The sequence below is a fragment of the Patagioenas fasciata genome, chromosome 8 (genome assembly GCF_037038585.1).
Source record: "Patagioenas fasciata isolate bPatFas1 chromosome 8, bPatFas1.hap1, whole genome shotgun sequence".
NCBI classification, from domain to species: domain Eukaryota; kingdom Metazoa; phylum Chordata; class Aves; order Columbiformes; family Columbidae; genus Patagioenas; species Patagioenas fasciata.
The window spans coordinates 40,529,622-40,546,399 of record NC_092527.1 but is presented as its reverse complement, the minus strand read 5'-3'; the positions used below and the strand labels follow the sequence as shown (position 1 = coordinate 40,546,399).

The following is a 16,778-nucleotide window of genomic DNA, read 5'->3' as shown; positions in this document are numbered from 1 at the left end:
GTCACTCTCAGTCAATAACCGGCATCCTCAGCAAGTCCCCCTTGTCTTAGGACGCCAGATATAACCACACCGATTGCTTGTTCCCAGAACTGAAGCACAGTCACACAAATATAAATGCTCCCTGGCTGTATAAAAGCCCCGTTCTTCTCTGCAATCTCAATAAAGGCAAATTGACCTTACCATGAAAACTGATTTGACTTCAAACCACCTCAGAATCCCCGGTAACTTGTACGCTGTCACATAGATGGTTCTCTCAATCCACATGTTCTGCAAATACAATGTAAAGATCGCGTTATCAGTTTGAGAGCTTTTATCTTAACCAAAGTTCTAAAACATAATCTTCAGGAAAAGGAAGCAGAGTACACCAGACATTATGAAGCCACGGGGGAATTTCAAATGGAATTTGCTTGGGGAAATGCTGGAGCGGCACCAATTTAAATATGTGATTCAACAGAGAACAACTGTCCTCTTACCTAGGGAGAACACGGTGTAAAAGATCCACCAGTTCTACTAGACTGGCATTTTCCCCCTGTAACCATCCTCCACAAACCCACATCATCTTGATTTAGGGAAAGCTTCCTCCCCAGGAGCTGGCCCTGCTGTCCCATCCTGACCTCAATTTGTGATCCTGTGATTTAATCTGAGCTTTAAACGGCTTCACTGTGACATCTCACTGGTTGGGACTGAAGGAGTCGTGATTTAACATCTCTTCCTTCATTGTGCGTATTTGGTTCAGGACCCATCTCTTGACCTGATTTTGTTAGTACTGGCATATGTTGGTAGTTCATCTTACTTATTAGGAGGCCTTTTTAAAACAGAATTTATTCCATCCTCCATTGACAGAAGAGCTTCCAAAGTGCTTTATATATACCTAGTTTTTTTATTTATACTCAAAACATATTGTAAACCGTAGCGCTCTGGTCTAGCATCGTTTTAGAAGCGAGTTTCCTACCTCCTCAGCTAAACCAACAAAGATCGCAAATTAGCAATTTTTGGTACAACGGCCACTGTGAGAAGCCAAAGACACTAAAGGAGTCTCTAAATGAACAACGGCTCTTAGCTGTAGTAAATCAAATAACTCCGCATTTATCGGCACATCGATTAGATTAGAGCTTGCTACTACACAAAAAACAGTTATTTGCTCAAGAAACGATGCATTAATTTATTACTTTAATTACTACTACTACTTTACTACTAACTGCACTCACTAGAAGCCCTGGGAATAAAATAACGTCTATGAAAAAAAGGCAATCAACTTGACATAACCTGATGTAAACGTTTTGATGAATACAAGCTGTGCTCAAAGGGGGGTTTATCGACCATCAGATAAAACATACGGTTTAGTAACAAAAAAAAAGTAATAGGAAAATAAAAGAAAAAGGTATTACTGCAAAAAAAACCTGTAGATGCCTGACTATCATCTTCATGGCAAGACAAGGTTTGGGAAAAGACATCTCCGTCTTTTCAGGTACAGTCATTTTAAACTTCTTCCTCAAAACAGCTGTTTTTTAACGCAATAAATGCAGTTTTGTCTCTAAATGGAGGGGAATAAACAAGCAAACCCCAGAAGTAGTTTATTTTCTGTTTGTTTTACCGCAAATTCATTGTCCGGGTTTTTCTCTCCTTTTCTGACAGGGCGCGAATACTCAAACCGCTGGACTTCATTCACCCTATAGAAACTGAACAAAGGGAAAAGCACCATCAAAATAAAATACCATTTTTTTAGGGATTGCTGCTAAGCTCTAGTACTAGAAAAAATGCTTAAACATAAAGATAATATCCTCACGGAATCCCTGTTTTCCAGCGATCCGGAGAGAATCTCTATTAATATTAAAAATACCCATGAAATGTCCTCACGGTTACCACCCTCCTTGGCTGCGTACGGATTTCTTGTACAAAAACAAGAAGTATTTTAGGTGTTATAAAGGTGTTATAAAACTGCAAAACCAAGCCAAACTCACCTCACGATTTGTTCTGACACCGGCTTGTGGAATTTAGATGGTAAATCCAGTTTGGGTTTTACAGTAAAGCACTGGATATCTGAATTCGGGGGTTAAGAACTGAAAAGGGAATTTCAATCACACAGAGCTCAACGGGAATGCGAAGAAAGGACAGAACAACAAAATTAACGTGTTACACCCAGAAAGGCAGAAATGCAACAGTCTCGGCCCAAGGATACACTGTCCGGAGGAGTTTTTAATGTCATCGCCCGGTGGAGACGTTGTCTTCATCTTTTCCGCGTTTGGAAACTGAGTCAACAACCTCGCCTCGAAGTCTTCGCGGCGTTCGTACTCCTTTCCCCGGTAAATGAAGACTTTGTTCTGGAAACAAAGCAAGAGGTGAAATCCCAATACCAGTATCCCCAGTAAGGAACTGGGATCTCGGAAGTGTTGACTCCAATGCTGTTAAGTGAGAGGTTTTACATTCCTCGCAATAGTTTACAAATATTTTATGCCAATTCAATAAAGCCCAAATGGATTTCCTTACCTCCAACGCAGGACTGAGATCGTTAAGCAAGCGCTTACCTTTAGGTTTATGTATAAACCACACTAAACACCCAGAACACACAGTTTCAAGGACCTATAAAATAGCAGCCCACTGAAAATATATTAAGATAAATTATGTCCTCTACCAAATCTAACATCTCCCCCTGGAATTCTTCTCATCCATCTTCCACACCTAATGGTGGAATGGAGGTAAATAAACAGAATTAGGCTTTTTACACGCAAACATTTATTAAAAAGCTTGATGTGAGCAAGCAAAGAAAAGTCTAAACAGAAAACTATGCCAATTTAAGGAGGAAGATCCGAAGACTTTTAGAAAGACTGGTACACCCCAGACTTCTTATTACCCTATTAGATTTTTGTCAATGTACAGTTGTCTGCACACAGTATAACTTTTGGATTATTAAGTATATTTTATTTCTAAATGTTGGTTTCTTCTTTAAACAATAAACAAAATCAAGATTTTTTTATACAGTCCATTTATGTCCCGAACAAGCACATTAAATTCTAAAGAAAAATGTAAAAGATGACTTGCATATTTTCAATTGATCAAACATATTAAAGTAACTTTTCATATGAACATAACACTTGCATCTGAATATGCTTAACCTACTTACTTGTCTCAAAATGAACTCAGGGAAATATTATACAGCACTTAGTAGAAAAAGGGTGTAACGACTAGGGGTAGAAAATGGGAATAATTTACATTGGCCCAATTGGGCTTGGTTCTGCAATGGCGCCCTTGAAATGCACAGTAGATGAAAGAATATTCTCTATTTGGGGGGAAAAAAGAAGGGCAGATGCATAAGGAGTGTATATGTACCTGGAATTTATGGATACATACCTGAAATTTGCAGGAAGATTTACAATAGAATACAAAGCTTCTATTGAGGATCTTCTCTATCAACTTCAGGCACTCATTAGCCAAACTTTCAAGTTTTTGTGCTCACTTTTTACAAACTGACCAATCCACAAGTCTTTTCTAAAGCACGGTGTATTCCCACCCTTACAAACAAATCATTCAGCTGTGAAGCAAAAACGCTGTTTGATATTACTAGTGCAGATGAACACCATCCTGCATTGCGTCCCTTTGATACGCAGTCTAACATTTTTCGTATGGAAATACAAGATATGGCAGAGGGAGAGGTTGAGACAAACTGTCCATGGCCGTGCCCACCGACATCCCACAATTTCACCACTAAAATACGTTGTGACTAAACAATTTCGTCCCTAAAGCCACAATCCCCTCTGCAAAGCTGTCAGTGACTTCACCACCCATTCACCATTCTGTAGATTCCTGATAATGCAAGTCTTCCCTATAGGGATATAATAAATGATTAATTCAACCATTTTCTAGAGAAATGAGTTTGTCAATCTTAACAGTAAGGCACTCTTACAGGATATTAAACACTTTTTTCCCCTGGGAAAACTTAAAAAATTATTAATAAACATTTTTAAAAAGTCTTATTAAAGCTTTTTCACTGAATCACACATAATCACAGAATGTTAGGAATTGGAAGGGACCTCAAAAGATCAGCTAGTCCAATCAAAGATTTTTTGCTGTTTGATGCGTAATAAAAGCTGTTGCCCACACCTTACATATATTTCCAGCACAACTCCTCTTAGATTTTCCACGTGGCATCTCTTTAGATTTGGTCTTTCGACACACACCACCGCACCTTTATGTCTGCCAGCAGCATTTGGCTTTGCCAGGTTGCAGAATGGCACTTCACAAGTTTTGGGGCAGCTCTGGGTGATTTGTTGCACTTCTCGGGAGGTACAAATGGTACCAAAACGCCTGTAATGCGGCATCTCAGGGTGTATGAAATACCACACAAATTTGCTGCTTCTCGGGACGATTCTAGAATATCAATTTCTTCACATGGGCTTTAGTTAGTGGGGGGAAAAGGAGCCTTTTTCCAAATGAACACCTGAGTTATATTTCTTGGGCTTTCTGAGAGCCTTTTCTTCCTTCTCCAAATACTTGTAGAATTTCTGTCTGGATACCCGAGTGTAAGATTCCTATGACAGATGATCACTGTAAGACAATTATTTTCTGAAATCACCAGATCTTTGTTTCTTTGCTTTTAATGCACCAGAAGTATATATTTTACATGCACTTTTAATCAATCATGGAAGATTAGCAGATCACAATTAACCTAAGTCAGCTTAAACAGAATTCCCTGGATTTATCCAGTGACCCAGGCTTCAGAATAGGCTTGGTCTTGCTCCTGGTATTTATTAGGGCATAATCCAAGAGATTTAACATGGAATTACTCAGTAACAACCAGGAATTCATCTCCTAAATGTGTATTTCCAGGAGGAAAGCTACTACCAGCTCCTGGCCTGAGACGAAATCTCTCTGGGTCTCCTGGACTCTGAGTTAAATCCCCACCAGTTCAACTCCATTAAAATCCTGGTATCAACGGAAAAAACATCCAAATTATTATCTGACTTATGTTACCAGCATGAACCAAATGATATATGTTTTCTATTGGCACATGATTCAGGAAAATCAATGATAAAAGATTGTTTTTAAAGGTATCACACACATCTCTGACATCCGGCTTCATTTCAGTGACTACACTGGAGAGGACACTCGCATGAAAACATGGTAACATACAAAAGGTTTCGCTACCATACTCCTATATCTATCAATATCTATATCAATATCAATATCTAGATCTAGATCTATGTCAGGCAAAAAATGTCACCATTTCAGATGATGCCGGTTATTACTCTGATTTATGGATTGGGTGGTGTATCTCCATTTCTTGTGATACCCTGAAGAAGTATCGAGTATTGGATATGTTCAAAGATGTCTACTAAAATTCAATTATTCCATATTAGAAACTGGAACGGAAGAACCAATGTTTGTTTTATACACCTAAAAACCATCTATGTTACACCACCATACACTGATACACAATAATGTACGGTCTCTAATTTCCAAAGCAAGAAACCTTGGTGTGGTCTGTGGAAAAAGGACACTTACCCTTATGAACGTTGGAAATCCCTGGCCATAATATCCAACAGCAAAGTAGTCTGGTTTTGGTCTTATCACCTTCACGATGTTTTCATAGAACTGGGCTTGCTTTCTCTGCAAAATAAACAGGAAGAACTTTAATGACCTAAACTTTCAGGAGATTCCCTATACTTAAGATCTCTTTTATGTACATCTCTATCTTAAAGATGCACATGTGCCATTTGCCCCTTTTTCTTCATCTTTCTATTGGATATATTATTTTAAATACTAAACTCTGTAGCCATTGTTTTTATGTTTAATTGGTGAACCTCACTGCTCCATATCCAGTATGTTAATTTTGATGGCGGTCAAGAATTTGCAAGCCCGAATTCCTGGTTACGACAGCGATGCCGAAACGCTGAACCGTGAAGCGCATACCACGAAAACCAGCTCATCCCGATGGTGCTGACATCTCTGTTTCCACCTGTTGCATTTCATTACATCTTTCTACTACTTCTTTTCCATATTTACAACTATTTATTTGCATATGGAAAGCACGCGGTTGAGAATTGCAGAAAAAGATAACTTTTGGAACACACACACGCATGTCAGACGCCATCTGGTTCTGAAGCGGAATCCTTCTTTATCTCAAATGATGAAATAATAACAAATGTGAAGCTTCAGACGATCTGTTCATTAATTTATTTTTAGTCTATTGCTTTCTGTAAGAGAATGCGTTCTGATTGGAAGCGAGGTTTATTACTGCTCCCCTACAACAGATAAATGTAAATGGCAAGAAGACTACAAAGACCCAGATCTGCCGTGTATTTCTCAGTTCACCTGTAGCTAAACTATTTTGTCATCTGTGAATTGTCTTAGTGTCTAATATTTAATCTTGCTTGAACAAAACTTAAATTTGACTATGGGGGAAAAGAGAAGAGCAGCAGTAGCAATAAGAAAAGCCCCAAAAATGGGCTTTGTGAGACTCGACTCATACGGGAGCACAAATCTTGATTTTGGCCTCATTAGGAATGAATGCCCAATGCAAGCCAGTGCTTATCTTTGTGGTATCTCTCTCAGTTTCTCTGTCTGCTAAATAATGAGTAGATAAACTCAGTTGTTTGACTTGAGGATTGGAAGGTTTGTGTCTCCCCTATTGAAAGAGGGAGAAACTCCATTTCCACATGCAAACGAACCATACCTGGTTTATACCACTGCCTGGAATTGTGTCACTTAATGTAAACACATATTTACGGTGCAAGCGAAACGGTGAAAAATTCGTAACTCAGTATTGTCGGCCATCAGCTACAACGCACAAAGTGCAAATTCAGACTTTGCTCCAAAAATGGATACAGGATGATGAGTAGAGAGCGGTTGTTTCCATGACAAAGCTGTTCATGTTCCCACGTGCAAGCATAAAGGAGATGAAAAATTAAAAATGAGGGACTCAGAGGACAGCTACCCACTGGTGAATAATCGTATCTGACACGTAAGAATAATTTCTAGCTGAGGAACAGCTCTACCAGATTCCTTTTATATTGAAATGAAGAATATTCTCTATTGAGCGCAACCTTATTGACAGCGGCACGGGTGGCAGGGTGAGGAAGACTCTTCTGGCACGCCATAGCACCAAGAAATGCTCCATGTATAGATCCTTTACCTCCTGCAGCACAAACCAGGCTCCAGATCAGTTAGGCAAGAAAATACGACCAGCCTGGTACTAAAACCAGCTAAAATGCCACAGGAGGACCTTCAAAAAGGGATCTACAAATGGCTGTGGAAGGCTGGAGGACAGAACCATGGACAAAACCAAGAAGAATGTGGAAGGGAGTGATGAAACCATCAAATTGAGAGGAGTGGTATTTTCCTCTATTCTTTCCTCCCTCTTTCTGGGGAGATGGGGATGGAGACGCCTCAAGTGAAATGTGTCAAAAACCTCAAAGTCAAGAATTTTCAGAACCAAACTGGAATCATGTCGCGATTCGTGTGAAAAGGGTGAAGCCAGTGACAGGGAAAGCTGCCATTTATCTCTTTGGAGAAGAGCAGGAGTTTAAAAAACGGTACAGGCATAATGAATGGGTAACGTCGGGGCAAAAATAACTGACTCGAGACATGAATGCTTGGGGATTATTCATACCTAAAAAAAGAAACGTGAATATGGAAAGACACTTGAGAGAGAATAGGGATTTTTTTTCATGTCCCCATTTATATTTAAATTCCAAATTTCCTTTTATACCCCAAATAAATCAGCTTAATATTATTGAAATATTTTTCTTTCAGCTAAGAATCTTTTTCAGAAGTAGCCAGTTAATCAATGCTGGTCCAACACAGCCAAAGCAGAGATCTAGTTCTGCATTTTACTGTAATAAGAGAGATTTTCAATATAATTTTAAAAGCTTGAAAATCGAATTCTGAAAAGATTGTTGCAGTGTCTATGTCATTTAAAAACCTACCAGCAGTTCACTGAGTTGTTCATAATCGAACATTTCGTTTTCATACTGTTCTGCGAGTTCTTTACCCAAGGCAATGGCCTCTTCCCACATCTGTTGGAAGAAAAACCACAAAACGACAATGAATTACATACCTTGGTTAAACAACAACATTGGAATAAAATATATCTTACTAAACCACAACAAAACGCATTGTGTCACACGCCTGAAGAGACTGTGCAGCCAAAGAGCTGTGGCAGCGTTACCCACGTGTCGCTATTTCATGCAAATCAAATCAAATTATCAGATTGCTTTAGAAATAAAACGATTCCTGCTAGCCCAAGTGGCTATCCAACAACGTCTAAACACAGCCTGCCCACAAAGACACCCGGAACCTAGAACTTCGGAGAAATGCTGTCTGATTATAGTTCGTCATCACCTCTCTCTCCCTCTAATACCTATAATCTACATTAGACAGGACAGGCAATTTGCAGATATTGCTTTGAACAAATATTCATTATATTTCCATTGGTTCTTCTTCCTCTCTTGTTCTTCAACCATAAAATTCAGCTTCCGTCTCAACTGACCCAAAGAAATTTAACAATATCCTTCAGCTCTTCAGAGGCCAACAACCTTAATGAGGAGCAGCAAGAATGTTATTCAATGTGTATTTTTCATTTTTTTTTTCTACTCTAAATACAAAGAACCACTCAATTGAGGCTGGAGATTAGAAAGCAATTCTTCACAGAGAGAGTGGTCAGGCATTGGAATGGCTGCCCAGGGAGGTGCTGGATGTACTGTCCCTGGAGGTTTCTCAACTGAGGTTGGCCATGGCACTTAATGCCATGATCTGGTCAATGGACTGGAGTTGGACCAAGGGTTGGACTGGATGATCTCTGAAGTCTTTCCCAACCCAGACGATTCTGTGATTCTGCGAATCCCCAAAAGATGCCTAAATTAGCACACCAGACTATCTGCGATCAACCTTGATGATGTGTCTCTGCTGCTGAAATCTGGCTGGCACTGCTGACCTCGCTTTATTAAAAACTTGAGATTTGGAATGAGTTATAAATCCATGCAGTTTGTGTTATGCATCCACCCCGCACAGACATCCCACAGATCCTATCCCACTGCATAAATAAATATTTTACCCCCCTAAAAAGGCAGAAAACCAAAAGCCCTTCAAAACACGCCAATGAAATCCCACCCCTCAAAGGCCAAAATCAGTGTTGGGTGAATTTTACTTCTCTTTCGATCTGCAAGTTGACATTGCATTTATGAGTCTTTCAGAAAACTTGGAAGAAAACAAGCCTTTTAGGAAAATCTCTAGTTCGAGACGCTGATTTAAAAGTAAGAATAAAACATTAAGCGTTCATACAACTGTCAGTGCGACTGAAAGCCCTGTAAGCACGGGCTGAGGAGCCAGGTAGGGCACAGCCACCTGTGATTTAGTGGCACAAACACCAGACTGAGACCCCGAATATATATATATATATATATATATATATATTTCAATTGGAATTGGCAATTTGGAGCCCAGCCAGGCTGAATAATCAATAAACCTTCCCCCATGTGTAATGTGCTGATGCCACAAAAGCAAGACGTGGCTTGTGCTCCCCATTCCTGCTCTTCCCTGAGAAACAGGGGCCAATTTTCAGGTAAACCCAAGGATGGGCTGGAAGATTCATCCTGGAGAAGGATGGGAAGAGGCCCAGAGATGCTGTTGGTAGAGGAGATAAGGAGCTGCAAAAGGAAATATAGTTACAGGCAACTGCAGGGAGAAAGGACAGAGATTTATGCTCTGGAAGTAAGGGAGTGAAGTAAGAAAAAATATGGGTTAGAAAATGTGCTGGTACGGCTGAGCGAGGGAAATGGAGCTTCTGAGTCCTCAAGAAAACAAATGGGCAGATGTTGGGCAAACAGAGATGGAGCGGTGACCTCATCCGAGACAGAAAGAAGGATGCTCACGATGAGCCTGGTGCCCACGTTATCTTCTCACAGCTCCACATGATGTTCGACCCTTCCCTTTGTTTTTCTCATTTCTACAACAAGGTTCATAACATTATTTATCCAGGGAAGGGGGCTGGAATGAGTGCGAGTTACCTCACGTTTGTAAGGTGCCTTGAGGATGAAAAATGCATCGGAACGACTAATTACAATCACCGTAATTAGGGGTCACGTCTGCAGGAAATCGCAAGGCAGTTTCTAAACTCTGCAAGGCAATTTTTGCCAATGGAAGGATCGGGATGTTTATCTGTATTATGTATCTAATTGAGAATGATGATACGCACCAGATTAATATTTCTATTTCTAAACAAAAATTAACGTGACTTTAATAGCAAAAGCCTATTTGCAGAAAATGGAGCACATCCTCACACGCGAGGTTGACTTAATTTTGACTCAGAAAAGCAACATATTACCAGCAAATGAAACTTTTCAGAATCACTTAACCTTTCTTCATTTTGATTGCTGTTTTCTTTTGCACTTCAGTCATCCAGAACGTCTTCTGCACATTTTCACACCATAGTTTTCCTTGTCCCGGTTCTCTCTGTGTTCCAAATTGAACCAGTCCCTCTCTAGCAGCGCAGCACTGGCACTGATTAAATGATGATTTTGGCAGGATTAAATCTTATCTGTTATATTTTTCTTCTCTTCCCACCCTTCTTGGTCAAGACTGTAAATGGACTGGAACAGAGGCTGTTTCTGTCGTGCCTCCCCCAGCCTGAACAAACTCCTTATCTGTTACCAAATTTTAATATTAATAATGAATTTTATAAATGTTTCAGAGCCTAAAAAATGAATCCTCAAATTAAATATGACATAGATTTATTTCATCTACAACATACACGCAGTAATCACACAATCCTAGCACTCTTCCTGGTGACCACTACTCTTTCCGTAATTGGAAAAAAACAGATATTATGAACATTTATTTGTGGCTTAAATTACTGGAATGACTTTAAAACGTCTTGAAAAGTTAGTTTCCAAGATACACTGCTCACATTTTGTCACATTATTTTTAATGGAACAGTTTTAGGTGTAGGTAAGAGATAAAACTCTTCCTCTATCATGCCGCAAAAACACAATGCAAGTGCCCCCCTATGGGAAAAGACTCTCAGTTTCTGCCCTCTCTGGTCAAGGAACAGTTGGAGCGAAAAGCACTTACTTTTGGTTGCTACTACCTCTTAAAAACCCCACTCCGCTCCAGCATCTCTATTTGGAAATCCAATTGTCCGGTTTAATCCTCCGAAGGAACAACAAGAACTTGTATTATAAGACTCAATTTGTAAAATGTCAAGTGCCCTGAACTCCCGAGCTCCACGAGTCCATTAACCACCCGGCTCTTCCCTCGCACAGCTGGACCACAACACCTGCAACATCCCCCAAAATAAACCCAAAGCCGATAAAACTCCCAACGTCGTAACAGAAGCTGGGACCATGTGTTTAAAATCCCCCGCACGACCCTCTGAAAAGTGTCGCTGTTTTCTAAGGAGCGAATTTATTCAGGTGAGGACAGCAGGGCAAAGGATCCTGATAAATGAAATCTCTATTCTTGAAGGTCAATAACTCCCCATCTGCTGCCTCCCAGATTTCCTGCCTTGGAAGGTTTCCCAGGTTTGCCCAAGACAAACTGTCCAGGGAGTTACTACACAGCGTTTGTACGATGTACAACTCGTTAATGTGAGAAACAATTTATATGGTGAGTGTATCAGAGAGGGAGGCTGGCGAGAGCGGAAAGAAAATGTTGCTTCTATACTAAAGGTGTAAGAAAAATGTGTATCGACTAAATTCAGTTGTGTAGAGACGAGCTGCAAACTGTTATGGGAAAGGCTTTGAGGATGCAAGAGATCTTTTCAGATCTTGTTGTTGCCCAGAAAGAACTGCAACATCTAATTCAGTTTTTGAGGTTCTTTAACAGCAGCAAAGGAGGATCTCAGGATATTTCTTAGCTCCTGCTGAGTAAAAATGAAACAGTCCAGGACAAGAATATTATCCTCCAGTCTGCTGATGTATGAGGGACATTCCAAGCAGTTTAAGTTTCAGATAGCATTAATTAAACATCACGTGAAGCTTAATATTTTAAATAAAATGTTAAAGCAGTATTTCCCTGTTGCTAAGATTGCATTCAAGGTGTGTAAGAGGCAGCCATTGGAAACCTTTTAAAACCCCTCGCAATATCGACTGTGCTTTGCTGTCTCAAGACCAGCTCTGCCCTTCACGGGCTTGTGGGCTGACGTGGGATACGAGCTGGACATGAGCCTCGCACTCATTTTTGGCAAACAGGTGAATTTCGCCACTTTAGATGGAAGAAAAAGCCATTTGATGCCATTGCATGGGCTGGTAAAAAGGACATTTGAAGCCCCCGCATGGCACTTATTGGGTAGTTTCAAATATTTTGTGTTTTGTGGCTTTAGTGAAAGGGTAAAACTCTTTTTTTGAGAGGGGTAGCGAAGGAGGGAGGAGCAGAAATCAATGAGTAGTGTGCATTTACTTTTTCCTCCCCAGAGACCAACGCTTTCAACACATGAAGGAGCAGTGGGAAACACGTACTGATTTACAGGCTGCGGGACCCATGGCAAACACGAAACACCCTGCAATTTGTACATTTTACCACGTAGGAACAAGAATGCTGCTGCTTCCTTTGTGGTTCCAGAGACCACACAAGTCTGTTTGAAAATTATATGTTATGTTTATCGGGGGCACTGAGTATTTATTGGCTTCGGTAGTTTGTTAGCATGGACTAACATCAGCTGTTCCATTTCACCCCATTTCCCTCGTCACTTTATTGCCGCCACTATTTTTTCTTCTCGTCCTGAGCTACTCTAACCTACCAAGTTTCAGTAAAGTCCCTGGATTAAGGGATTTGCTGAAAATTGCAAAGTTTCAGCAAAACACAGCAAGAGCAAACACTTGAGAGCAGTTCAAAGGATGAACCGTCGTGATAAACGTGAGGATCCGGCTTTTCGGGGCAAAAGCCAAGAGGGAGATGGAGATGAGACCGGAAAGTGCAATGAAATGAAGGATAATAATTCGGAGAGAAAACTATGCATATATGAGCGAAACCTGGAAGTAACAACATTTCATTTTGGAAACAAGGAGCTTAGAAGAGTAATGGAAAGTATGACTAATAAGGAATCAAATCCACAAAGTAAAGGAACAACAAAATGCAGAAGTTGTACCTGAAAACGCTGATTTACTGAAGGTGAAGGGTGTACTTCAGCTTTAGAGGTTGGTTTAAGGACCAATGGTTAAACGTAAGGAACAAAGCAAGCTCCCTAAGAATAATATATTAAAAACTAGAAATCAAAATGAGGACTATTAAATGGGTCTCAAACTACAAATAAGAAGGATATCATGGTGAGGACTGGTATTTTGTTCTCAGCCAAAATGAGACGCCCACACTCCTGCTTTCAGCGCAAGTCCACGCTCCGTATTATTAAATTACAGATTTCGCAGGCACTTCTGCTCCATTCCAGCCTGTGTATGGAGGATTATACCTCTCTCTAAATTCATCTCACCACAAATGCTAAAATTTAGGGAATAAGCCTCATAGTTGGTCTTCACTCCAAAAGCGCACTGTGCTTCCCTCTTGGGAAATTACTCTGCTAGGAGAAAGGCATCACGATTTTTGAGAGGCTGAACTACACCATCCTTTAAAGCAAAATAAAAAGCCAGTTTTAAACACAAGTGTCACCCCTCAGGAAATCTTTCTCCTCCATTTCTTCTACATCATGTTTCTAACCACGTCTCCTTTCCCCTCTCAAGTCCGCCGCTTCCCATCAAGCAGCTGGAGTCTCACAATAACTTTAAAACAAAACTGAGCAGCTGTAAAAGCCTGGAAGTGGTTCTACAGCTGTCCAGGGTCAAATTACCTTCTTTTGACATCTCTTGTTAACTTTATGGGGAGAGAAAGCAAAATAGTGGGATCAACCCCGAGTGAATTGCTGGGCAGAGACAGCTGGGCGGTTATGGTACAGAAAAAGATGAACCCATCAGTGTTCTCGGTACAGTCTTCCAAAAATGCACAGCAAATACTATTTCAGATACATTACCCATCATGTAATGCCATAGTTAAAGTAGCTGCAGAACCACATTTGCAAACTGCACAGGTAAAGGGAAGAAGCTGATTTAACCTAACGTCAGAAGATCCCAAATGAGAGGTTTACCTTAATTCTACTGTGGAAATCTCAACTTGGAGCTTCCTGACATTTGAAAATTCACATGAGATGCTTCTATCACCAAGTTGAGTGACCAGAAAATGAGAGAAGAAATATCTGTATCTAGGAAGGAACGCTTTGCAAAGGAATAATTCCCTCACACACCTACGGAAAGCACACTATGATTTGAGTTATGCAAAGGGACGGGAATAAGTAATCACAGTGATCCCTTCAATGTCATTGTTCACCAAATATTGTAGAATAATGAAGATTCAGTTGTTTAACTAGGAGGAAAAAGGAAAGAACGATGGAGTTTTTAATTTACCACTAAAACACATCAGCCTGGTGCTCAAAAGAATAATTCCCACTGCCTGGATACCAGCACCTTGAAAGATGAACTGTGAAGCCACAGAGTCATGAAAAAGCAAAATAAAAGCATAAGACTTCTGGCTTTATCCTTTCCAGAGAGGAACATAATATTAAAATATACTGTTAAATCAGCTATGGCCCTAATTCTAATGAGTTAATGGGTTAGTAAAGGGTTAGTAAAGCTTTTCTGGGTGGCAGAGGGTGCTGTGGAAACCAGAGCCCCTGCAGAGCCCCAGCCCCGTGCAGCCCGTTCCTGTAGCACAATTCTTACAGCATCGTTTATTATCGACTTCTAAATATTGCATTATGATAAGGTATAAAATTGGACTTTTTAAGAAAAGTCTCTATCAAAATACCGATTCTGCTAAAAACTTCCTCGGAAAACACGAGCTGGCTGGATAATTTTCGAGCTCTACCAGAAAATGACGTTTCTGTTTGCACTACGCTTACGCAACAAAGATTGCTTTAAAAACCCAATCTGGTGTTTCTGAAATATTCTCACAAAGAGATTCCTGCTTCTATATTTCAACATTTTGTGCGTGAACCATCCAAACACTGATCCATCCCTGTGTCCCCCCTCCATCTCTGTGGACAGGTGACACCAACACTCCCCCTTTCCCACCATGCAAGGCCAAATGCAAATTCACCTTGCAATAAAATAAGCAATTGCAAGGAAATATTCTCATCTTGTGACATGAAGCACAGACACCCATTCTCTAAACGAATCTTCCTGTGTACACAAGGAAAAACAAGGGTAGCTGAAGGACTGCATCAGCTACGGTAACTGCTGGAAAAGACCCCAAATCACATGCATTGCTTCTTTATTTCCTCCATGGCATCATATGCACATATATTTACCCTTAACACAGGAGTTATAAACGTGCCATTGATATATTTTTTTACTTTTTTAAGTATTATTATCTTTAAGTGTTAGCTGGTGGACCATTTACATAAAACACATCAAATAACTTACAAGTTTAAAGCTCCCTGAAGGTCACTTGATGCAAACTACGTTTACTATTCAACTTTGAAGTTGGAGAGAAAAGCAATGAAACATTTTTTGGAGTTTTTTCTTCCCTTTTTACCTTGCCCTTGTCAAAGTAATGGATAATTTCTTGATATAGCTGATCTTTGAGTTGTCCTTGAGTAGTAGCCTGGTATCCATCCCGCTGGGTAAGATGTGCTGCACATGCTTCTTCTGACCACTATACCACACAAGAAAGAGAAGAAATGTGAAAGCAAATCAAACGTTATGAAATATATCAGTAAAATTAGGCTAAATAAAACACATATATTGTTTATTTAAAGAAGCAGTACCACAGCTAATGCACCAACAATGACTTTTCTTTTGATTTCCTACAACCTATGTGGGGATGAGAGAAAACTGGAGCCTCTCCCTCCACAGGATTCTAATCCCAAATCCTATATTTCCATAGGGGTCTGTTCTCATGAGGCTGGCAGGAAATTAATACCTTGGAGACTCACAAACCGCTATCAAATCAAATCAAATCAAATCAAATCAAATCAAATCACAAACCTCCAATATATCAAACGGAACATCTCATAGAGAGGTTCCATCTCATAGGGATAGGTACTCAAGTAGGACTTGTTGCCTTACAAAACCAAGTTCAAAAACTAAATTAATTGAAGAAGTGTTCACTTTCTCGTCTGAAAATCAAAGGTACTATAGAAGGAGGACTGCCCACAGAAATCAAGCGGTATAACTTTTGGAAAAGAAGAAACTGAACCAAAGATCAGCAAGTCACGGATTTAATCACAGAACTATGCAACAGAACTGCTGTTGCATCATCCAGTTTTACCTCCTATATGTTATTAAATTTCACATAATTACTCCTTAATTTGGCCAGAATGTTTGTGTTCGTCTAAAGCAGACAACTTGGTACCACAAAGCTGTTTCTGAGCAACACAAACTTCGCAGAAGCTGCGAATGCAATGGCGTTTTTTTGGCATACTGAGAGCCACTATATTTTGTTAGTTCTGAACATCTTCATTTTGACTAAACGGGTTAAAAATACAACTGAAGTCTCTTAAGTGTGATTCATCGACTTGCAGCGATTTGAAGGAAATGCAGAGACAGCCTTCTCACAAATTTAAAGGTGAAACTCTCGAAAGCTCTCAGTCCTGACCTAAATGTGATCCCATTAAAATGGACGTGATGAAATATATGCCAGTGATGAGTGTCATTGAAAATCTTGTCCTCAAGGTCTGAAAGAAAAACTCAATTGCTTTAAGCTACACACCCCACAATATCGCTGCTTCTCAAGCGACACTGAACTTCTCCATCCACTGCAAACTACTGGTAGTAACAGGATATTGTATTAGAGATATATAT

General features: G+C 40.0%; 1 protein-coding gene across 2 annotated transcripts in view; it reads right to left on the bottom strand.

Annotated features, from left to right (window-relative positions):
• Nucleotides 1-16,778, bottom strand: part of DOCK1 (dedicator of cytokinesis 1) — a 277,211-nt gene that overhangs the window by 37,596 nt on the left and 222,837 nt on the right. For both annotated transcript variants that reach the window (XM_065843012.2, XM_065843013.2), the window contains exons 38-44: nucleotides 15,511-15,630; nucleotides 7,923-8,012; nucleotides 5,500-5,604; nucleotides 2,180-2,321; nucleotides 1,962-2,040; nucleotides 1,595-1,679; nucleotides 181-267 (exon numbers count right to left, since the gene is read on the bottom strand). In XM_065843012.2, coding sequence (XP_065699084.1) covers nucleotides 181-267; nucleotides 1,595-1,679; nucleotides 1,962-2,040; nucleotides 2,180-2,321; nucleotides 5,500-5,604; nucleotides 7,923-8,012; nucleotides 15,511-15,630 — 708 coding nt within the window. The remainder of the gene's footprint in view (nucleotides 1-180; nucleotides 268-1,594; nucleotides 1,680-1,961; nucleotides 2,041-2,179; nucleotides 2,322-5,499; nucleotides 5,605-7,922; nucleotides 8,013-15,510; nucleotides 15,631-16,778) is intronic.